Source organism: Coregonus lavaretus (genome assembly GCF_964263955.1).
Source record: "Coregonus lavaretus genome assembly, chromosome: 10".
Lineage (NCBI taxonomy): Eukaryota > Metazoa > Chordata > Actinopteri > Salmoniformes > Salmonidae > Coregonus > Coregonus lavaretus.
In genome coordinates, this window is record NC_139997.1 from 41,187,219 (window position 1) to 41,213,276 (window position 26,058).

Here is a 26,058-nt window from a genome sequence, read left to right on the forward strand (position 1 = left end):
AAAAGCGAGAGAGAGAGAGAGAGAGAGAGAGAAACGTAATGTCCTGGCTGTAGTTGTGTTAAGCTGGCAGCCCAGAGTTGCTGATTACAGTGCTCCCACCAAGTCAATTTACAGCCATAAGTTAGAGCCGTAAAGCACACCTGTTGTAGTAAGAGAAGTCATAGTTTTAAATGTGGGGAGTGAGAGTACTGCAGGCGTTATATGGGTTTACACACAGATCCTTTTTAAAGCTACTTTTCACATTCATGGTTGTGCATTTGATAGGTTTATACAGAGTGATGGAGACCGGTGGCCAGCTCATCCATCAAACAGTGTGAATTCGCAGAAGGCCGAGTACAAAGAAGCTCAGCCAGACTAATTAATCAGTTGGTCTAACTGATTGTTAATTAAGCCGGCAATTATGCCTGAGCAGCAAACCTCATGCTTGGGGTAAGGGAGAGGAGAGAGAGAGGCACACATATTTTCTTAGGGAAAGCAAGAGTTCACACACTGGGCAACAGCCTGCCTTAGGTTCTATTCTCATTGACGAGAATTAAGGAGAATTTCGAGAGATTCTCGATAAGTATCGATTCACGAGAGACATTACTGTATGTAAACTTGCGTATTTCTCAAATCTCGAACGCTACCTCCGGAGGTCACGCACGACTAACTTTCAATAAATTCCCTGGTTTTCCAGAAATCCTGGTTGGAGGATTCCAGAATTTTGCAACCCTACGCACGACACTTGCCCAACAGTTGCCCCACTTTAAGCAGGGAAGTGTAAACAGAATTGTCTCTTTGAGTCCCACATTCACACAGTAAAAATACTAATAGCAGAGCAACGTGTTTGAAACAGCTGAAATGTATAGACATTTTTATTATATGTATGACTTGTTTTATTGAGTTTTCACCTGAAATTGCAGTAACAGCCTGTTACATTCTGAAATTGTCACTGTATCTTTAAGAAAAGGGAAAGCTCAACAGTGGTTTTCCCCCCTTGGCTGCTCTGAGCCACCATCCAGGCAAGAAGCATGCACAAGGGGAATTATCAATGTTTCAGTTGCAATTTTACGTTTAGCTCATACAGTGGTGGAAAAAGTACCCAATGTCATACTTGAGTAAAAGTAAAGATACCTTAATAGAAAGTGACTCAAAGTAAAAGTGAAAGTCACCCAGTAAAATACTACATGAGTAAACGTCTAAAAGTATTTGGTTTTAAATACTTAAGTATCAAAAGTAAATGTAATTGCTAAAATATACTTAAGTAACAAAAGTAAAAGTATAAACGATTTCAAATTATATATTAAGCAAACCAGACGGCACCATTTTCTTGTTTTTTAAATGTACGGATAGCCAGGGGCACGCTCCAACACTCAGACATAATTTACAAGTAATTAGTACTTTTGGGTGTCAGGGAAAATAATACTTTTCTTTAGGAATGTAGTGAAGTAAAAGTAAAAGTAGTCAAAAATATAAATAGTAAAGTAAAGTACAGGTAGCCAAATAAACAACTTATGTAGTACTTTCAAGTATTTTTACTTAAGCACCACTGAGCTTATATAATGATTCATGATATTCATAAAATGAAGTCTGGTTTGTTCTAAGGTAACTTTAAAGAGTAACTTTCATGAAGAAACCTTTTTTTCATCAACAAACAGATGTTTTAGGCTTATTTATAGTGAAACATGTAAATTCTGGTGCTTCCTTGACTCGACTTCTGACGTTACACAAAATTCAAAAGGCCGTAAGGCACATTTCGGCATATGACCAAATTCAACGTTTTTGCTTACCATTTCATACACATCTATGTGCTTTAACGAATAAAAAAACATGTAGGCTATAAGGATTATACAATTATATTTGTAGCTACATCCATCGTAATGAGCAATAAATGACAATGGTGGTCATGTCAAATCCTTGTATTTTTTCCCAACCATTATGACTGATTGATGGCGCAGTCCACTAAAACAATTGGCTCAAAGTTCCATGGTTATGAGTTCTAATCCCACATGGGGCAGGTATCTGTTTATTTTTTATCCTTAAATTTACAATAATTATCCCGTGCCCACACACTTCTAATTCTGAGAAGTGAAAGCATACCTTTGAGAGGTGTCGCCATGGTAGTAGTTGTAGATTTTCATACAATACCCAGACCAATCTGTGAGTTAATTTGACCATTGGAAAAAGAGTTACTGCGTAAATACTGCAATGCCGGTTGGATTGAATTGAGCCCCTAATCTTCATTTTCAAGGTGATGATTGCACTTTTCTTCCAAACACAATACCGCAATTAATATGAGCCCACATTGCAAATTTGCACCCCATGAGGGATTTGAACTTACACCACAAGTGGCAATAGACGTCAGGAACTCAGTGCTTTACCACTGTGAGCTAACTGTCCAGAGCCGCCTAGCCTCGCAATGCATATAACTTTATTATCAGAGTGTGCCATTGGATTTCTGGTAAGTATGCTTCAGTGAGAAAGTGTTGAGCTCAGGTACAACTACATTTACCCACCCCCAAAATGAATATTTATTAGCAATTCCCCCCACCCACAACTTCTCACCTGAATGCATTTTGGGGTTGAGAGTTACCCTTTAATACGTTGAAACGGTACTTTTATATTCGTATGAGAGGGGTAAACGTTCATGTTTGATATGCTAACGTTAACAGCTAGCTAGCTGTGTTATTGTCTTGCAAGCTACATTTAGGTTATATGTGTACATTTAGCTAATATGTGTACGAACAAGAAAATAAACCCTTTAATCGTCTGTACATGCTTGTGAATTGTTGAGTTATTCAAGAGTGTAATATGGTTTGGTTGTATTATGCAAGAGTGGAGTTAATATGTTTTAAAGGAAAAGTTGCTTGCATTGTTGAATGGTTTGCAAACTTACTGGCTAGTCAGTGGCTGTACAGTGATACTGGTATTTAAGGTAATTTGGAGCTGCAGAGCAAGAATGTCGCGTTGCCAGCCACAACGAAAGGTAAGGCAAGGATGTGATGTCAATTGAAAAGTTTATGCACATATTATGTGAATTGAAATCTTGTTTGTGCTGCCTCTCCTTGAATGTTCATCAATGAGAATAGCCTCTTAGAAATAAACACAGTGTTCCAGTCCCTTCAAACACAGTCCAATGGAAGGCTTAGCCTAGGCTAACACACACAAGGGTTCCTTCCTCAGGGCCCACACTGTTTACTTAAAGGTACCTTAAGTGTTGTTGAATATAGCAGATAATTGCACTATTAATCTTAATGGCAAACTAATTACTCTTTACAACGTCCTTTCTCTTCCTGAAGCGCATGGCATGATGGAGTGGTGGAGCCATCGCGTGCTGCTGCTTCCAGTGAGGAGAAGGAGGAGGATTCACATCTCCCCCTCCCTTTAGTCCCCTACATAAACAGAAGGAGAAGCCAGGATGCTAAGGAAGGGGAGACGTTCCACTGTGAACAGGAGGATGTGCAGAGAGAAAGAAAGAGAGAGAAGGGGCAGAGAGAGAGAGAAAGAGACACTAGAGAGAGTGATAGAGAGAGATAGAGAGACTAACAGTGAGAGAGAGAGAGAGAGAGAGAGACTAGACAGTGAGAGAGAGAGAGAGAGAGAGAGAGAGAGAGAGAGAGAGAGAGAGAGAGAGAGAGAGAGAGAGAGAGAGAGAGACTAGACAGTGAGAGAGAGAGAGAGAGAGAGAGGAGAGAGAGAGAGAGAGAGAGAGAGAGAGAGAGAGAGAGAGAGAGAGAGAGAGAGAGAGAGAGAGAGAGAGAGAGAGAGAGAGAGAGAGAGAGACTAGAGGGACTAGACAGAGTGAGAGAGATAGTGTGCGAGAGAGAGAGAGAGGCCAGTCTTCTACAGTACACAGGCCATTACCCAGCTGCCAGAGCTGCTATAGAGAGGAGGGTGAGTAATGTTCACTGAATTACCCCATGGATAGTATACAGTGTATAGAGGGCAGGGGAAGCCTCACTAGAACCATGAAGTACTTTAGTACAAAGATAAATTAAGGGGCTGTTTAAGCCTCCAACTGTATCAACCGTACAGAAAATAATTACTATTTTTTACATTAACTTGATGCTGATTCATTCATTAACAGTAGTTTCCTGTGGTTTTTGCACCTTGCTAGATAGCTCAGCAGTATGCATACCCTGTGATGTGTGTCAGAAGCCTTAAGGATTAATAGGGAATGAGAACAAAAACACTTACGGACAAATATGTGGGTTACAAACTCTTCACATGAGAAGCCATATAGGGAGCCTGTTTCCTACATGTTTAGACCCATTCCTAAAGGCCTGCCTGTTGTTGTTAGTTCAGCTGCAATGGCCATCACTTTGATCTCCACTTCGTGTGCAGCTCTAGCAGCTAGCTCTAAGGCTGGGCTCTGTCTCTGGCCCTGGCTGCCTAACACACACTTGAGCTGGGCGGTATACCGTATTTTATGATATTTGGATGTTTGGTTTGTTAAATGTGAAACGCTGTGTGTAACGTCCATTTTTATAGTTTACTTTGCTACTTGAGTCATCTCTCTCCACGCCAGTGTTGCCAACTCCTCAGTAAGGAAAGTAGCTATTGGCTGTCCTAAAAGTCACTAAATGACGTCATCACCTAATTTGCATAATTGGCCATGTGCATGTAATTGTGATGGACGCTGTAGGAGAGAGGAATAATGTTGTGGGAGAGACAAAAAGTGAGTAAAAAACACCCTAAATATGTTTAGAACTACAAATGAACTTTCTTCTGTCGATTCTTGTTTTTGAAAAAGGTTTTACATTTACATCCCACCCAGGGCGGGATCAGCCAGGGCTGCTTCCCACATGTGCGATTCATTTGCAGTCTGGACGCGGAGGGGTGAACATCTCCTGTGTTTCTTACATCTGCAAACAGCTAGTTTGTCTTTTCTTAGCAAGTTGGGCCTAAATCTTGTTAGCCGCTAATGCTAATCGCTAGCTAGCTAATAAATGTACTGAGTCAGAGCAAACGTAATGAACTATACAGCCTGATAATACCAGTGATGGTTTAGACCTAAATCAGCGTGTTTGTACAACAGTATCTTCTAAATCAAAGAGGAATATGTGAAGCATGAATATGTTAGCTACATGAAGTAGCTAAGAGAATACATTAAATGTTGTCAAAGATTATTGGGTCCCCAAGGAAACACTTAACAACAATTTTGATTTCCTACCCTGTCATAATAACTCCTACCTAGCATTTCCATACGTTGTCATATCAAACAACACTGTATACAAAGTGCCCACTATTATATTCTAACTATAGAATTAGAATAATCATTATATTTCAATGATGCCAACAGTTCACCCAAGTGCTTTACTCTAAATCCCAAGTCAAATCGCAATTGCAACATTTGGTTAAAAATAAGGCCTATAAGCCCTCCTGAGTGGTGCAACGGTCTAAGGCACTGCTAAGGCGCCACTACAGCCTCAGGTTCGATCCCAGGCTGTGTCACAGCGTGGTTAGGGAAGGGTTTGGCCGGAGGGATTTCCTTGGCTCATCATGCTCTAGCTACTCTTTGTGGCGGGCCGGGCGCCTGCAAGCTGACTTCGGTTGTCAGTTGGATGGTGTTTCCTTCGACACATTGGTACGGCTGGCTTCTGGGTTAATCGAGCAGTATGATAAGAAGCAGTGCGGCTTGGCAGGTCATGTTTTAGAGGACGCATGACTCTCGACCTTCGCCTCTCCCGAGTCTGTTGGGGAGATGCAGCGATGAGATAAGGTCTATAAGTGTGGAAATGATCTCAAATGAGTGCTGAAAATAACTTTGGGTTGAATTGAACAGTATAAAACAATCAGAATGGAGAAAGACCCATCGAAATCACTTAGAATGTATGTGTTGCCACACACTACTGTATGTGTTGCCACGCTTTTACTCAAAAGCAAATGTACAACTTGTATTATTCAAAAACAAAATACCGTCATACCTTCCAATTTTTTTTAAATGCCGTGATATGATATTTGGGCCATATCGCCCAGCCCTAACGCACACACTCATGCAAGCAACACGTACACTCATGCAAGCAACACGTACACTCACACAAGCAACACGTACACTCATGCAAGCAACACGTACACTCACGCAAGCAACATGTACACTTATGCAAGCAACACGTACACTTATGCAAGCAACACGTACACTCAAACAAGCAACGCGTACACTCACGCAAGCAAGACGTACACTCACACAAGCAACACGTACACTCACACACGCAACACGTACACACACACACGCAACACGTACACTCATGCAAGCAACACGTACACTCACACAAGCAACACGTACACTCACACAAGTAACACGTACACTCACACAAGTAACACGTACACTCACACACACACAACGCCCCTCCTTCAGTCCAGCTAACAAGGCAAACATGGCTCATCCACATGAAATCCCTCTCCATGCCCACACACACACAACCACTGTTGTTCCACTGGATCCCTCTGTTACTGCAAACCTCTTTTTCCATCGATCTCACAGTAATTGCCTCTAAAACACTGGTATACCGAGGTGCTTCCGCTATTGATGCAATGTGGGCGTCCTGGGATTTCCAAATATATCCCAATCAAAGCATGGAGTTCTACCCAGCGTATGGAGATCTACCCAGCGTATGGAGATCTACCCAGCGTATGGAGATCTACCCAGCGTATGGAGTTCTACCCAGCGTATGGAGATCTACCCAGCGTATGGAGATCTACCCAGCGTATGGAGATCTACCCAGCGTATGGAGTTCTACCCAGCATATAGAGTTCTACCGAGCATATGGAATTCTACCCAGCATTATCAAAAGATACTAGTAGAAGGAGTAAAAGCACTCCAAGCAGATTTAGAGAGTAATTCCAGTCAGAGGGGTATTTCATTAGAAACTGGGCCAGACGAGTCTATATAGTCTTATGTAGCACAGCCCTACTTAACAACGTGATGGCACACTAACTCTGTGCAAATACGGTCAAAGAAATCTCTGTCAAATTGGATGTGCACCTTTTCAGAGATATTTCATTTGGGGGCAAGTCAGGAGTAAGATAGACGGCATTAGGAGATGTATCTGCATTACTGTATGTCATCACCCATGTCTTGTCAAGTATAAGGTATTACAGGGTTTAATGTTCAGTATACCAAGGAGGTGGTATCGAGTCTCAGAAGGAGATTAGGCCTAATTGATCAGTGTAAATGGAGCAGGATAAGTCTGCATTTACCTTTGTTTAAACTTAAGGCTGGCAGCACGTTCAGCAAGATCATACCTTCATCTAAAAATACTGTGCAATAGAATCCAGTAGTAAGTAGGCAGTAGCCATACTAACTTAGAGAAGCCATTGTGAACAGGTATTATTGATGTGGAAAGACAGTTTTGTGGGAGGGGAGAGGGATCTGCGTAAAGAGGCAGGGCCTGGAGTCTCTCTCTCCTCTCCTCTGTCATGCCTGCTGTCCTCTCTTTCTCCCTCTTTCTCTATCCCTCTCTAAGAGCCGGTAATGTCTTTCTGGAGAAGAAGAAATGCCTCTAAATTTAGCATCAGATTTATCAAGCCGAGGCAAATGAGGAGAACAGGGGGGTGAGAAAGGAGGAGAGTGAAATGAAGAGAGGGATAGAACAAGGGAGACAGAGGGAGTGTGACTATGAAAACATGGGTGGGTAGATACTGTAGAAAGGAAAAGACTGAGGGAGAGAGTGAGAGGAAGAGAGGGGGACTGGGGGATATCAGTGAAGAGCTGTCCGTTATGAGTCACATTTAGACGGAACAAAAATACATTTCGGCCAGGCTCCAAACAACACAGACACATACACACACTACCCAATTAAATTGAGACAAAATTCTGCCCATTGAATTTGAATGGACAGACAATGGTTAAAAAAACAATGAAGTCTGAATGGAGTATGGAACAGAAAGCTCGAAGCAGAAGAGGGCAGAGGATGAGTTGCTACTGTACACTCTTAGAAAAAAAGATGCTATGTAGAACCTAAAAGGGTTATTTGGCAGTCCCCATTGGAGAACCCTTTGAATAACCCTTTTTGGTTCCAGGTAATACCCTTTTGGTTCCAGGTAATAATAAATAAAAAAATAATAGGTAGAACCCTTTTGGGTTCCATGTAGAACCCTTTCCACACAGGGTTTTACATTGAACCCAAAAGTGTTCTGCCCGTAACCAAAAGGGGTTCTACAGATGTAGGATTTTAATTTGAGCCAGTTTGCTACAGCAGGAACATAATCCTGCAGCAACAGGAATTTTGCTGTAGGGGTGATACATTTTTTTGTTAGGGCAAATCAAGTCTGACATTTTAAAGTGTATTTACCAACTTTAGAAGCCTTTTTAAACCTTGAATACACTACAAGTTAGCATTTCCTGCTGTGCAGGAAAATTCTCAGCAACAAAAGGGTTATCAAATTAAGATCCTACATCTGTACTTGGAGCCAAAAAGGGTTCTCCTGTGGGGACAGCCATTGAAGCCTTTTGAGTGTATAGAGGAAAGAGTGATCTCTTAGAGCCATGACAACTTGGAACCTGCAATACAGCACTGTAGTCCTAGGGGCCTGTACAGCCTCAGCCTCAGCTACAGCCCCACATATATCTCGGCCAGGCTCAAAATAACATACAAAACACACACAGCACACACACACATTCATCACACAAAAGCCTGCCCACTAGCAAGATGCATGAAGGAGAAAGAGATATGAATTTCAATAAGGGGAGAGGAAGCAGAAGGAGAGGGAGGAGCGAGAGGAGGAGAGGAGAGGATACACACACACACAACCAAGCGCACACACAAAAGCACACACACACATACAGGCCGCTGAGGCTGCAGAACAAGGGCAACAAGGGCATAACAGGTCAGGACTACTTCATGGACAAGTCAACCTACTATATCTCTGAAGATCACAACACTAGAGGGCATGAGCTTCCCTCTCACCCCTCCTATCCCATCTCCCCCTCCTCTCCTCTCCTCTCCTCCATCCTCCATGCTGCACCCAGGTCCCTCTGGTAGCAGTGGCTATAATGTCAACCACTGGGTTCACTTTATCCCATTCATTTGTTTAGTTTGGCCAATTTGGACCCTCTTGGGAATTGCCTGCTTTGTTTGGATGGGGGATTTACATGCAATGCAAATGCTCTAAAAAAGCTAAGCTTTCCCCCTCCAGCGTGTGTGCTCCTCTGAGCGGCATCACTGGGGTTCAGCCAGGGACTCAGTGGCAGCTCAGCTGTTTCAGCGAGCACAGAGAGAGAGAGAGAGAGAGAGAGAGAGAGAGAGAGAGAGAGAGCTCTTCCATGTTGTGTCAGCAGACAGCTCTGTTAAATATTACAGCAATAGGCATACCTTAAAGGTCCAATGCAGCCATTTTTACCTCGATATCAAATAATTTCTGGGTAACAATTAAGTACCTTACTGTACCTTTTCAAAACAGCTCTTACACTAAAGGGCATTATCATAATTTCCACAATTTCACAGTATTACAACAACCTCATAGTGTGGAAATATATATAAAACACAAGAAAATCATGTTTTTGACTGCATTGGGCCTTTAAGGTTTCAAAAGCTTAAAATTGCTTTGGCTAAAAATGACAGTGCCACGGTGCCACCATAAAACATCAGAACTCGACTGTATTAATATTCATATGTGGATGGGATGAAAATTCATACTGACTTCATGCTCTATGGAGACACACAAGTTCGAGGTTTTTCAAAGTGTCATTTACAGGTACAAATACCTGTTCAATGTTACATGGGAAGATAAATAGTTCCATATGGAGGATTTATCAAAGAATAAAAAGTCTAATCATACAACTAGATATGCAATTCAAACAGTTATCCAATGAAATAATGCATTAATCTACCCAATTTAATTGAGAACATTCTGCCCATTGTATTGACAGATATTGGTTACAAAAAGGGCAGAGGATGAGTTGCTTCTGCATAAAGGTAAGAGTGAGCTCTTAGAGCCATGACAACTTGGATCCTGCAATACAGCACTGTAGTCCTAGTGGCCTGTACAGGCACAGCTTCAGTCATATCTACAGCCACAGCCACAGCCACAGCTACAGCCACAGCTACAGCCACAGCTACAGTCATATCTATAACCATACCTACAGCCATAGCTAGTCATATCTATAGCCATACCTACAGCCATAGCTAGTCATATCTATAGCCATACCTACAGCCATAGCTAGTCATATCTATAGCCATACCTACAGCCATAGCTAGTCATATCTATAGCCATACCTACAGCCATAGCTAGTCATATCTATAGCCATACCTACAGCCATAGCTAGTCATATCTATAGCCATACCTACAGCCATAGCTAGTAATATCTATAGCCATACCTACAGCCATAGCTAGTCATATCTACAGCCACAGCTACAGCCATAGCTACAGCCACAGCCACAGCTACAACCATAGCTACAGTCATATCTACAGCCTCAGCTACAACCATAGCTACAGCCACAGCCACAGCTACAACCATAGCTACAGCCACAGCTACAACCATAGCTACAGTCATATCTACAGCCACAGCTACAGCTACAGCCTCAGCTACAGTCATATCTACAGCCTCATCCTCAGCTACAACCTTAGCTACAGCCTACAGCCATAGCTACAACCTACAGCCACAGCTACAGCCTACAGCAGCTTGGAGAGTGAACGCATGGGCAGACTAAAATAATTGTCCACTCTTCCAAAAGAACTCTAATAGGCCTGGCAGGCACTCAGCGTTAGATCAGCCAGAAACCAGAGGAAGATCCATGCTGGGTCCTGTACGTTTATCTCTGACTAATACTATGCCAAGAGGATCCAGCCCAAAAAATAAAGATGGTCTGTTCTGAAAATAGTTTAGCTGAAGTGCTATGGTGTGGTATATCTTATTTACGTGAGGGGAAACCACTTGGAATACAAATGGAAAGAGACAAGAGTCAAGGTCAACCATGAAGGTCACTGCAGAAGAAACATGCTAGGCAGACCATCCCATTAGGCCTTTTTAAGATTATTCAAATCTTCTCTAATGCATTCTAGATTAGAAATACAGTCATAGCACTTTAATGCTGCATTTATTTTAAATGGTCGTGGGGAGCAGTGTTGTGGGTCTGGGTAGGATTGGAGCAGTAGAGATTTCACTCTATGAAGGACTTAAATCACTTCTTGAGACAAGTGTAGCAGAAAATTGATAATTACTGGCGGCACAGCTGTGCCTAGTCATCAGGTGTGACAAATACCCCCCCCACCCCCCTCCCAAAAAACGATCATAACAAAAGTCGAGCCCAAGACAGGGGATGACAAATATCTACTTGTTTGTTGCGTCTGTGAGATTGTTTATTGCTGTGTGTCAGAAGCAGAGTGCGTGGCCACTCATGCCCTCCCCTGACCATCCCATGCCCCAGGCCAGAGGCTCCGTGCCAGGACAGGGAGACGCCACAGCGGGTTCAGGCCTCCAGGAATGTGGTGCACTCTGACCAGAGACAGACTGGGTGAGCTCTGGCCTGTCCCTGTCCCGGTAGGCTACTCTCCTCACTGCAGAACAGAACGCTGTCTCAGCTCCCAGATTCCATCTGGCTCCTCCTGTCTGTCTCCGACACTGGAACTAATCTACCCCCCACTCCATCTCCCACAATGCCGTGCGAGATTGTGCCGCTGGGGCCTGCTCTGCGTAATTCATTGGCAACGTGAGGGCAAAAATAACACACTGCAGAACAGCAAGGTTATGACTATGTGTCAGTGGTGTCATAACATGTACATTTGCCATCATCTGAAATCTAAGTGTAGATTAACTAAAAGCGCAAATCTACCATTCGGTCAGAGTTTAATATTTTCCTAGGCAGGTGAATGGAGTAAGGGGGAAAGGTTGCGGTGGGGTGAGGCTGCTCATTCAATGTGTGCATGCATGTGTCACATAAAAAGAGGGATCTGATAGGGGTTGTGTTAGTAGTGATGAGGGAGTTGAGTTGGGTTGAGGGGGACGTAGCCCTCCCTCCTGGCTGGCTGGCCTGGGTCTCCTCATTACCGTCAGTCAGCATCAGGTTTAGCAGGGCCAGGCTCCAGCAGCCCTCTGTCCTCCCTGCCCTCCTTCCCTCTCTCCCTCCCTCCCCTCCCTGCTGTCCACTGCCTGCCTGCTGCCATTGATAAGTACAGAACACGGCCCTGAACCCCCACCAAACCTAATTACCCTCGACCCACAGCAAAGAGACCAGGCCAGGGAGAAGAGAGGAGGGGAGAGGGTACAGCACTCAGGAGCCAGGCATCACACAGAGAGCACATGCATATACTGTATGGCACACATACGCTAAACACAAAGACAAGCATATTGTGTATTAAGACTAACAATGTATGCTCACTCACACACCCACAGACATGATAAATTGTATAATGACAATGTGTAGAAGAGAAAACAGTATCAATGACTGAGAAGTGCTTTGACAGACTGAGTCTCTTCTGACTGTCTTTTGCTGATTCTGTCTGACCATTCAACAAACAGTCATTCATATGCCTGGGCTTTGGCCTCATTCTTGTCTGGACCAGTTTATTGAGGCTGTTCAAAGCTGGAACAGCATAGGGTCAGGGATTTAAACACATCTCCTCCCACTCTAGAACATCCATTACCACAGGGAGAAAACATCTCTCTGTGTCGCCCTCCATCTGGGGGGGTTTGTTTGTGTCGGCTATAAACCTTTTTCGCCAGGAGGTGAGAGGGAGGTGACGATAAAGAAATCCCATCAACGGAACACTGATTGATCGACTTTTCCCTCACCCTGATCCAAGTTAGCTTTGCCAGCTATCGGATTGTTTCTTGTTTTCAGTGAAAAGTCAATGCACTTCCTGTCGGTTGTAAAAACCCATTTCAGAAGTGCATTCATTTTGAGGGAAAACAGAAATACACATAGGGTATGTTTTCCATTAGAAATAGTGAGGTTGTGTTTCTGTCTGTAAATGCTTGTCTCCAGTCTCAGAGGAATGGAAAGATGACCTACTATCATCCAATGTGAAAACACGTAAGATAAGAGATATACTGTATATAGAGATATGTGCTATATTAAGTATTCTGTTCTATATACTGTAAAGTATTATGTTATATATAAAATAGTTTTGTCCTTCAAAATTCTTTCAAACTCTGGCAGTGGTGCACGACTGAGTTTGAACAGGGAATCTGGTGCTTTTAATAAACTCATATGGACATTTAGAGTAGCTGGCAGCGATGGTTTCATATTCCCAGCAGTCAGCTGTGTCAGTTGAAATGAAAATCATTCTGAGATGATGTAGATGATGATACTAAAATCACCTAAAGATAAACAACATAACTGAGAGAGGCGTAACAGCAGATTCACCAGGTTTTGAGAGGCTGTCAAGAGTGAAAAAAGTGGAGGAGATGGAAGGAGGGGTGAGAGACAGAGAGGGAGAAAGAGAAAAGAAAAGTACAGCACCTTCACACCCCTTGACTTTTTTCACATTTTGTTGTGTTACAGCCTGAATTTAAATGGAGATTTTGTGCCACTGATCTACAAACTATACCCCACAATGTCAAAGTGGAATTTAGTTTTTATAAATGTTTATACATTTATAAAAAAATTAAAAGCTGAAATGTCTTCAGTCCATAAGTATTCAACCTCTTTGTTATGGCAAGCCTGAAAAAGTTCAGGAGTCAAATTATTTGCTTAACAAGTCACATAATATGTTGCATGGACTCACTCTGTGTGCAATAATAGTGGTTAACATGATTTTTGAATGACTACCTCATCTCTCTACCCCAAACATACAATTATCTGTAAGGTCCCTCAGTCGAGTAGTGAATTTCAACCACAGATTCAACCACAAAGACCAGGGAAGTTGTCCAATGCCTCGCAAATTTGGGCACCTATTGGTAGATGGGTAAAAATAAAAAAGCAGACACTGAATATCCCTTTGCGCATGGTGAAGTTGTTAATTACGCTTTGGATGGTGTATCAATACACCCAGTCACTACAAAGGTACAGGCGTCCTTCCTAACTCAGTTGCCGGAGAGGAAGGAAACCGCTCAGGGATTTCACCATGAGGCCAATGGTGACTTTGAAACAGTTACAGAGTTTAATGGCTGTGATAGGAGATAACTGAGGCTAGATCAACAACATTGTAGTTACTCCACAATACTAACCTAAATGACAGAATGAAAAGAAGGAAGTCTGTACAGAATAAAAATATTCCAAAACATGCATCCTGTTTGCAATAAGGCACTAAAAGTAAAATTGTTATTTTCTTTATATACAAATCATTATGTTTGGGGTAAATCCAACACAACACATCACTGAGTGCCACTTCATATTTTCAAGCACGGTGGTGGCTGCATTATGTTATGGATATGCTCATCATCGGCAAGGACTAGGGAGTAGTTTTAGGATACACATTATAGAGCTGAGCACAGGCAAAGTCCTAGAGTAAAACATGGTTCAGTCTACTTTCCAAAAGACACTGGGAGACAAATTCACCTTTTAGCAGGACAATAACCTAAAACTCAAGGCCAAAGATACACTGGAGTTGCTAACCAAGATGACATTGAATGTTCCCGAGTGGTCTAGTTACAGTTTTGACTTAAATCGGCTTGTTAATCTATGACAAGACTTGAAAATGTCTGTAGCAATGATCAACAACCAACTTGACAGAGTTTGAAGAGTTTCAAAAAGAATAATGGGCAAATATTGTACAATCCAGGTGTGCACAGCTATTAGAGACTTACCCAGAAAGACTCACAGCTGTAATCGCTGCCAAAGGTGATACTAACATGTATTGACTCTGGGGGATGAATACTTATGTAATCAAGATATATAAGCATTTTATTTTTCATTAATCTTAAATGTTAGAATTTTCTTCCACTTTGACATTACAGAGTATTTCATGTTTTGTTTTTTTTATCCCAATTTGTAACACAACAAAATGTGGAAAAAGTCAAGGGATGTGAATACTTTCTAAAGGCACTGTAAGTAAGAATGGAGAGCATGTAGGAGAGCAGCCCTTGAGCAGGTTTCTTAAATTGGCATTGGAGTAGAGAACTGCACTCCTGGGTCTTTCTCCTTTGGAAAGCATTCCCTATAGTGTGTGTGTGTGTGTGTTGGTTCTTCTATCCTTGTGGGGACCTAAAATCCCCAAAAGTCCCCACAAGGATAGTAAACAAAGAAAATTCTCCCTCGTGGGGACATTTCCCACATTCCCATGAGGACAATGGTTATTTTAAGCTTAGGGGTTAGGTTTAGGGTTAGGGTTACAATTGGGTTAGGGAAAAGGTTAGTGGTTAGGTTTAGGGTTAAAAGTTAGGTTTAGGGTTTGGGTTACGGGTTAAGGTTAGGGTTATGGTAAGGGTTATGGTAAGGGTTAGGGGTTCGGGAAAATAGGATTTTTAACTGAAATACATTTTAGGTCCCCACAAGGATAAATGAACATAACATGTGCGTGTGTATCTGTTGGGGGGGGGGGTTCTGTTTGAACATCACACAGCGTCACCTTTGGACTTCATTAAAAACTTGCAGAGGAGTTTTCTCCCTCAGCAACACGTTTGTCCCCAGCTCCAGCACCATGGGACACCTGGGAGCTTTTCTCCAGCTCAAAAAATGAAGCACACAACAAGAAAAGAAAGAAAGAGAAAGAGGTGTGGGACCAGGACCAGACAAGAGGAAGAGGAAGAGGGAGGATATGGTGTTAGAGTGAATCTATTCTAGCCCTTCCAGAGAGTAGAAACTCCAGCCACGCCTCCCCCTACCCTCCACACTACCACCAGCAGCAGCAGTCCCTCAGCAGTAGGGAGAGAGAGGCAGGCAGAGTACACAGCTGACACACAGGGAAATCTGGGCCACTGCTTTGATGGTATTTATGACTGATAACCCAGATCTATTCCCACTCAGGCCTCCTACGGTACACTTAGTTAGCTGCAGACAACATTTGAAGGTTACTCCATCTACCTTATTAAAATCTACATATACTGTAATTCAGCACCAAATAAAACTTTGAAAACTTTGTGATTGTCAAGCCAAGTAAACAGTATTACTCCTTTTTAGTTCATTCAGAGACTGTTCAGTACATCCAGAACATATCTATTTGTGTACACTACAGAGAGGCTCATCTCATCAGTGCAGCCCAATGACTGCCATTGATGTGGCGACTAGTGGCTGCTAGTGAAGCCTAATGAGGCAAACAGCCCCTGGTGAGACAGCCGGGCGGTGAGGAAGGGGTTAAGCTGCGCTACTCGCCTTCTCTGAGTGGCCCAGCTCCTTCCTTTCATTTCCATAACAAGTCATCAGAGCTCATCTCCCAGCAAAGTGGCCACAGTCCCACTGGCAATTAAAATCATGTTGGGACACGCTATGACTGTCTGTGATTCAGCAGTGTGAAAACAACAACAACAGTGGCAGCGACGGTATCGGTAACGAAACGGGCATCTGAGAAACCAATCTCTAGCGATGTGGGCAGCAACCACCACTTCGGTTTCTAAACACACCAGGCTGACATCAGCCCACAGTTTTCATGTTCCTGTGAAAACACAAAGAGAACAGCTCCACAAAGGAGGAGAAGAGAGAAACAGCACCTGTACGTTTCTCTCTCATACCTACTGTAACTCCTCCATTCACCTCACACATACATCACATTTTGAAATTCTACACATTTTGTCATGGGGCTGAGGGAAAAAAAATTGTTTTAAAGGGGCAATCAGCAGTTACTACGTCCATTTTTGGACTTATAAATGAATGATATGTACCCATTGATTCTTGAAGAATATAACTTATAAAATGCCTCATGAGCTTATTAGTTCAACTGTCGTACCCCATCAGAACCCAAAATATAAACTTGTTCTACTCCAATGTTTGTAAACAAAGCAAATGTAAACAAACACTGTATAGCATCAAAACATGGTTAAAACTATCATTTTTATATCATGGATGGTCAGTCCTGCCATCCATAGCTCTGTCTATGAATTTGAGAGAGGTTACATTTCTCCAGGCCCATCCCTCAGTTTTTACCAAAACGGGGCGGCCAGGACACTTTGTTATTGTTTCAACTTCTAATTTCCTGCAATTCTACACATTTGGCCAAGGCTTATTCCATGTTCTTATGCTATCTGAGTGACTCAAACATTATAACAAAATCAATGGTGTACCCATTCCATGCCATTTTTTTAATTTTAGAAACTCCCTTACTGTCAATTTTATTCGGTGATTGTTAGTTCTCAAAGATGATCTTATTAAAAAATGTATAGCTCCATTATCTTTTCTATATACTTTAGATCTGGTTTTAGTCGTTTAAGTTTACACTGAAAACCAATGTCTGAAGTACCTGGGTCAAAATCTACAATCCCTAACGCACAGTAACACAGTACTATAAACAAAGTATGCTACAGTGCATGATAGATGGAGGGTGGAGTGAGGTGTGAGCCCATGAGGAAACCAAAGCCGATAGGTCTCTTAACATTTTTGTTCCCCAAACCAGCGCCACGGAGGCACCTGCAGCCTGCCCTAGCAGCTGCCCCACTGAACCCCATCTCTCACTGGGGACATGCCTCTTAAACAACAGCAACAAGCAGCAAGGCTGAAGAGGATGAGGAAGGCGGGGGGAAAGAAACGATGACGAGTGTTTTCTAAATGGCAACCTCAGGCCCAGACTGCTTATAAAGGCCTTAAATCAATTGAACATGAAGGAGAAAGCCATGCCATGCTACTCTATCTGCCTTAATCCTATTGCTTTGAGATCCTTTGAAATCCACATTCTCTTAATACTACAAATAAAAGCCCCTTTCTCCTGTAATGAGCTTGCCCTACAGCCTGACTAAAACATCTCAACTGCAGGTTTTTCTGTACTACTGTACCAATTCTGTTGAGGTGTCATTGTTTTCGTCCAGTGATGTAACAAGAACAGTAGAATGAAACTGGATGTTTATAAGGTTGTGATTTTTTTTTATGTATCTCTGAGTGATTCTGTTCTCTACCATGTTGTTGATCCCAGCTAAACAGAGCATACTTTTGTAAAAGGTATACAATAATAAGCACAACAGCTATGCCTTCCAGGGAGGAGGTTGCTTTCCGGAGGAAAAACATATTGGTTGGTTGTTTTTTATGTGTTTTAGATGTTCAGGGACAAGCCGAGGAAGATAAAAGGTTAAAGTGACAAACAGGCAAATGAGGGAGTGAAAAAAAGCTGGTAGTTTCTCAACCATATGCCGATACCCTTAAGACACCATGTGCTCTGGCTTTGAAAGCTTTCACTGCCAATTCCCCATTTGAAACCTGAACCGCTCAGTAACAACACCTCCCTGTGAGCTGGTGGGAAGGAGAAAAATCCATTATCGATCTCCACCCATTTCAGGTCTAAAAGGTCTGATGTGAGGAGCACTACATTGGCCTATAGGCTCACCCCTCTACCCCAAAGCTTGTCATATGGGGATAAAGAACACACTTCTCAACACTGCGGCTACACCATGATTACCAACACCACCTCGACAAACAGAGTGTGTGTGCACACGCGCACGTGTGTGTAGCACACACAAACAACCAGTGACCAAGCCAGGATTCTGCCATTATGAAACATGATACTCTCATCATTAACGAGTTACCTACATGTCAAATATCACCTCTCTATTGTAATTGCTTCATTTTGGTACAATTGGGATCAGCATAGGGGAAATCTCCAAAGGAGGCTGCTGACCATGTTTTTCTCCTTAACAGTAACACAAGCACAATCATCTCTTCTTCTATGTAATTATAAACTCACAAATAGTCATCATAGTATGATTGGTCTAGAAACACATTGAACTGAGCTGGAAGTGCTCCCAAGCTCATAGCACAAGTGCCTTTGGAGTGTTTTTTCCTAAATTAAATGAGTCCTGTTGCTAATAAAGAAAAGTGCTTTAGAGAATGAGGCTGACTGGTCAGTTAGCAGCACTAACAGTAAGTGAGGTGGTTTGCTCTTACCTTAGGTTGAGCGCGTCGGGGGAAGGCAACCTTAGGATCAATCTGTGAAAGATAGAAACATAAAGGTGTGTTAAGAAATGGTCATTTGTGCATCAACATTCAGACAATTTTAGCAACAGAGATAGAATGCTAAAGTTTCTCCAAAGTGACAACAGCATTTCTAAAACTTCAAAATACATGCCATCATTTTGATGCTGAGAGATGATCACAAAACGGGAACAGTGCCTTGGAAAGTTTGGAGGAAATTATTATTTCAAGATCACAAGGTTGGAAATAGTAGTCTGAGGCCTGTGAGAATAACTCCAGATATTCCGAAATAAGCAGGAAGGTGCATCAGATCAACCTGTTTTTCTGTCTTTGCCTTGTCGTTTCGTTAATTATTTTTTTCCTCTGTTTCACTGGTATTGAGGCGTGGGGTTGCAGCCTTATCAATCTTGCATTCAGAATGAAAATAAACTATTTAATGCACCAATGTCATGCTGCCTTCTCCTGACTTTAATACCAGGCTCTTAAAAGAGAAGTTTCAAACAATCTCATCCAAGCAGACCTATTGAAGGGGAAAAACGTCAACAGATCGAAATTGTTCTCTTGCAGAAAATTACTTTGTGTTCAGCAGGGCAAAGCCTTTACTTTGCTGCGTATTTCTCAGTGATGATTTTGAAGGCTTGCATACCAACAGGTTGTATGTAATCCACCACAGCATCATCATAGAGATCAAGTCTGTCTCAGTTGGCCACATGTAGGCCTGAGATTTCTCTCTCAATTTACAAAAAGAAGCCAAAAAGATGGAGTAAGTGGTGAACTTTGCTGGAAGTGAACATGTCACATTAGCTGGACAAAACATAGTCCTACTATAAAACCTCTCCATCTCATAGGCTTATGAATAGAGAACACTAATATCACATATTCATAAAAAAACATTCCTCAATAATGAATGCAATTGAAGATTCAGTTGAAAAAAGAGACAAAGGTTACCATCTGGGAAGTTTGTAGTCAAATGAGAAAGAGGAACATGTGAGAACCAAGCAGGAACATATTTCTATGTCCTATTTCAATCTTGCGGAGTTATGATTATTAGCCATGTTTCTAAATCAGGTCAATTTGAGAGATGAATTCAATAACACCTGGGTATGGCAACCCTGCTCATAATGAATTCCATGTAATGATTCATTTTAGCACTTAGCCTCAGGCATAACCAATTCAACCTCCAATACTCAGTGGAGCTGGGCCTATTTGTGCAAAGACAACACTATAGGCCTATACTTTGAATATCAAAGCCGTCATACTTGGTTGTGTCTTACCTTTCCAACCTACACACCAGTCCCTGAATATCAACTCAGCTGGATATGGGCCTGTTTTTTCTCTCTCATACGGTACATTTTCATTTGAAGATGTCAACATACATTTCTGCTACAGTTCAACTTTTAAATAGAATAGCAGTGAAGGTGGTACAATTTAGCGTTGCAGCATGTCAATCGAATCCACAATGGATTTTGAACTTGACAAATAATTATTCTGCATACAATCACTACTATTCAACTAATTGGACATAAAAGTTTGTTTATTGAAATGGCCAGATAATGCAGTCATTTGTCCAGATTACCAGTGTAGCTGTGTTAGGTAATGATGACTTAGTATGGGATCTGTTGAGAAAGCTTGTAGAAGCAAACCTTTATTTAGGTCACAGCCTAGGAATTGAATGGTTCTTTTGAGAGGTTTGCCAAAGGGGGGGGGGGTGAATAAATTCTACAGTTTGTTTTCATTCTGTTGAAGTATTCATGTAAATTGGAAGTTTATGTGGGAATTACATTTAATGCCTGGGCACAATCATATAGGCCAAGTATTTCACATTACAACAGTACACTAAAGCATGTCTAGAACTAAAGGTTATTCCATTTACACGCTTCCATAGGAATAGCAGTTTGCTCTTTTGTGTTAATAATTGATCTCGTGGCGTACTATTTCCACCCACCAGTAGGAAATAAATCACAGAGTCTCATTGCAATGAGGGGATCATTTCTAGATCCATGAAATGATAACAAATCCACCAACAAGAGCATAGTCTTTTCAATCAATGCAGAATAATGTTTCAATTCTGGTACAAATTATACTGCATACATACCGGTAGCTTTGTCTCCTAATGGATCACATCCCAAAGTGTAAAAATAGCTATTTCTCAAGCTCTACAGTCGACATCTTCCAACTAGGTATGTCAGACTAATAAAAAAGAACAAACCAAAAGCAATACATTCCTTCTCATTTTTTCTTCTCTTATCTTCTGTTACAGCTTTTTACGGCAGGGTCTCAGAGGGCTTCTCACTGTGCGATTGTGTAAGATCCAGGCAGAAGGCAATTGCTTACATCCTTAGTTCAGATCTTCCAACAGGATTTCATACATTATTGCAGCTTCTGGGTAAACTCTCTCTCTTAACAGATCTCACTCTATACTGGCAGTTTAAGATTAAGATTGGTTTTTAAAGCTACAAAAATTGCTTATCAAAAGGCTTAATTTCTTTACTGTTTTTTTGTGTGTTTAGAGCGATTTAGGAAGCATTGATATCCAATGATTTATCATCTGCTTCTTTCTGTCAATCTCCCTAAGGTTTTCATACACAAACAAGTATAATCATCAATGTCAAATGCACTGCCAACAAATACCCAAATGAAGCCTCATCATTTCACTTGAGGCCATTTAGCATTCCCTCATCAAAGCAGTATTTTGGGGGGGAACGTTAAATCGTTCCCGAGCAATTGATTACCCACATATGGGCTATTCTGAAGCCTGCATTTCCCTGCTGTTGTAAAAAAGAAATGATGTCTGTGTTGTTTCAATTCAATGTATTATCAGTGCAACGAATGATGACAATGAAAAAAGTACTGCCTGTTTAGATGCTGAATACTGTAAAAAGAAAAGTCTGAGGAGAAAACCAAATCCATTAGAGGATCTGTTGAATCTAAGGCTGGAAAAGGCAGGTAGAGCTTACACGGTCAACTGAAGACAAAGCACCTGCTAGACATGAACCAACAAGGGGCACGGTGGAGGTGAGCTCACAGCTGACATTACTTTCAATTGATATCTGACAGAGGAGGCTTAGATTTGTCCAGATCAGCTGCACCAGCCCTTTCTTCTCTCTCTCTCTCTCTCTCTGGCCTCATCCCCCTCACCTCAACGAGACATTCTGTCCTTTGAATCTACTACATCAAAACAGCAAACAGGGGTTGGCCAGAGGTCATTCAATAATGGCAAAAAATATCTGTAGACAAAATAGGCTACCTTTGTTTTGGAAGAAAATAAGACTTATTTAGCAGTACAGTACATCTCCTCTGGCAGGAGTCCAGACTGAATAATCCCGACCTGGTAGTCTAACACTATAACTCCTCACATAAAGAAGAATTAGAATCAATTAAAATCATTTTCGTCATCCTTTCTTAAACTAACTGTACGTAAAAAGATAACTTATACTATTCCAGATGGGATATAGCATAAAATAAAATATAACATTCAAAATATGTTCTGAATGGCTGCCATGTGTGTTTTGAAGCCTCGGGCTCTCCTTGGCCATATGTCTCCATTCACATTCATACTGGTCTGAAAGCACTCTGTTTTCATAACCGGACAGAAAGCAACTCAGGCTATCAGGGGGATTTAACAATAGCTGTGCCACGTTATGATGGTGTGTGCATTATGAAAGCATACATGTGCTCATTGTCCACATCTCTCGCTGACATTTTTCTCCACGGGGTAACCCTCCTTCCACACTGAGACCATTAGCACTAGAGAACATCCACTAAAAAAAACAAAGGAGGAATATCTATGTAAAATGTAATACTGCTTGGAACTGGAGTAGGCTGTAAAAAATCTCCAATATTTTGGTTTAAGAACACTGTACCATTTCTGCTACAGGATGTGAAGAAAATCGTAATGTTTTTTCACATTTTATTTAAAGTTACATCAGCCCTCAGCCTCTTTCTAAACCTGCAGACTTGTAGGGTATTGCATGTCCAGGTTAGTCTCACTAAGATCAAATCTCTTTTGCAAAAGACACCTGGTACAATACAGCATCAGAGACTGCAAGGCACTGTTTAACACTGTAGTTAGTACATACAGCATATGACATACATGCTACACGTGCGCGCTTCTGCCGAATGACTTCTGGAATGTAATATAAGGCAGAAAACTTCTGGTTCAGGTCTATGTGATGTAAGAGTTGCTTCCTTTGCGTGCCGGCAAAGTGCCCTCTTTTGCTTCAGCATCACATCAGGAACTATCAAATGTCGAGCTCAGTATTGCTTAGTATCAATAGGGCCATGCTTTAGGTTAGGTCCTTCAATTACTCAGCTCATACAAAGAACATGACATCCTCCCTCACTCTCTTCAACTGCTAAATCATTGTGCTTTTAGAATGATAATCCTTATGATTTTCATGGGCTATTCTCGCTGGCTTATCAATATGCCATATGTTATTATTATTTACACAACACACCTTAGTGTAAGGGAACTTAAACTAAAAGTAATAAATAAATGTGTAGTGTTCTGGAAGAAAATAAACAAATAAAACATTACAACATGATTGTAGGTTTCAAGACTTGTCTGCATACAATAATATGTCAAGCTACAACCTGTAATTTCAATTATAGTTTACTTCACTCAAATTAAATCGTATTCATTAAACACTGTATGGACAAAATGGAAAACAAATGGATTTATTAAGGCTAGAGCTTTATTTATACTTTTGTATTAAATAATCAAAAACAGTAAATTCAACAGAACTAATACCAGTGTTTTATTTGACAATATGTCTAATTACAAGCTACTCAATTGTTACTTACTAACGGTTAGTTTGTCAGGCAGAATTGTTTATCTTTGAGTCGTATTAGTTGTTCAGTTATGGCAACATATATGGGTACAGGACACATCTCCAAGCAAAGACACCAGATGGAACTTCTCATCTCTATAGAGAAAATAAAGTACATTGGTATGAGTGCTGTCAATAACCAACTGTTGTGCCACCTGCATTCTATCTACACCTTGAGGGGGAAAAGGAGTGATTCAATTAAGCTTACTAAAGCATAGGCTATTCATTATCACAAAGAAAGAGTTCTTCAACTCCCTAATGTATATGTATAAAGAGTATATCCACCCTATACGTACCATACAGAAATACATATAGAACACATGCTAATCTGCAGTATTTATACTGCATGTGTGTAGGCTATTTATCCATTATTTCATTTATATATGCCATTTATCATTATATGTCGCAGAGCTCTAAACAGGAAACATCTGTCATAGAGTGTGTATCAAATAATCACACATTAAATAGAGCACTCTGGGGCTTTCTCCCTGATATATGCATTGCACAACCCAAGATTGTCTGCAACAGCTTACAGATGCTGGTTTCCTTTTATAACATTCAAAACATGAACCCGCTCCTCTTTTGCTTTCAAGTATCAAGATAAAAATGGAAAGCTTTTACAAGCACCCTCCAGTGACTTGCCAATCAGCTGAGGACAGCCGTGCAACAAGTTCTAGCACCGCTTTCAGCCCGGCTCCACACTGTAATTGTACACTGCCTGCTGAAGTACAATATGTTTGTCTTTCCAAATATATCTTAAAGACATACTCTCCCACCTGAACTTGGCTTTCACAGAAGGCTGCAAACAAAGCATCTATTTTTCGGTATGCACTATTCAATTTCCAGAGCTGTGTGAGCATGACTGGATATCACCACCCACCAAGCAGAAATCGCAGACAAATATGATTTCAGCTGAACTCTGTCTAATCCACCACTACACGGACAGCACTTCAAAAATTACTGACATCCTTTAATTATTGATCTACTGCCACATTGGCACAATAGTTCAAGGCTTTTGATAAAACAGCATAAATGGGGAAGTGTGTGTCTGTGTGTGTGTGTGTGTGTGTGTGTGTGTGTGTGTGTGTGTGTGTGTGTGTGTGTGTGTGTGTGTGTGTGTGTGTGTGTGTGTGTGTGTGTATGGATGCCTGTTAATGGAAGAATACATGAAGTAAGCTAATAGGAGAAACATCAGGTTTGTTGACATTATAAGACAGAGAATAGGTTTTGGTAATTGGTGAGGTGTTGGCAATTAACAAACTTGACAATGTACTGTGACTTGAACTTGAAAGCAACACTTCTAATATTTCAAATACACTTATGTATAATAATAGATAATTTGATGTAATGAAATACCAAATATTTTACAGGATTAATGGACCTTTTGGGCATTCATATTTATTTAATAGAATCATATTTTTAACTTCCCACTTCCATTTATGCGATATGCATTATACAGACTAGAGTGATGTGTATGATCTGACAGGTCATATGCATGGAGGAGGCCGGTGAGAGCCCATATGAATGACATGGGATATGTGGACATGTGGAGCGGTAATGGGAGATGGGAAAGGGGGTGTGTCAGCTTCATTCAGAGGAGAAGGGAAATTGAGCAGATATGAGATTCACCCCTAAGTGGTGTTTTACCACAATAGTTTGCATGAAGGGGATCACGGTGATATCATGGGCTAATTCCACATCTATGGCTTTGATCAAATGAATCATTTACCAATAGGTCTTAACCAAGAGGGCCAACCCAGTGACCGGTAAATGGCATGTGAGTATTCTGAGATGCCACCTGCCACACATGGATGTACAGCAGTTGTTGTTGGTTTCAATGTGGAATTATTTTGCTATGTGGAACTTATATTATAGTATTATTACTGTATCATAACTCAAGCATGACTGTGAAATGAATAAAGGCAATGATGAACATTTAAAACGTGAAACACAGACAGTAAAATATCATTGCAAATGACATCAAAACACAGACATACCGTCTTTGAGTCTAATTCGTGGTGTGGTTGAGCTAAGACTTTATCTACACTAGCAGCATCTGCAAACGTAACGAATCCAAATCCTCTGCAAAACAAAGATACACAGAGAAACAACAATTAGGTCACACATTATTTATGTAGGCTACATGAGAAGATAGAAATATAAGCTCAACTGTTTCTCTCAGAGTATTAACATATGGTAGCCTATCAAGAATATCATTAACATGCAGAAAAAAATAGAACTGCACACATTTATTTACACTGTCACAATTAACTACTGTTAATTCAAATGATAGAGATAATATCCTCCTGAATTGTAGA

General features: G+C 41.2%; 1 protein-coding gene across 5 annotated transcripts in view; it reads right to left on the bottom strand.

The window, feature by feature from the left end:
• The window catches only part of LOC311136086 (RNA-binding protein Musashi homolog 2), a 323,857-nt gene that overhangs the window by 296,596 nt on the left and 1,203 nt on the right, over positions 1 to 26,058 (bottom strand). For all 5 annotated transcript variants that reach the window (XM_084170165.1, XM_084170162.1, XM_084170166.1 and 2 more), the window contains exons 4-5: positions 25,738 to 25,822; positions 18,885 to 18,926 (exon numbers count right to left, since the gene is read on the bottom strand). In XM_084170165.1, the coding sequence (XP_084026291.1) occupies positions 18,885 to 18,926; positions 25,738 to 25,822 (127 nt within the window). The remainder of the gene's footprint in view (positions 1 to 18,884; positions 18,927 to 25,737; positions 25,823 to 26,058) is intronic.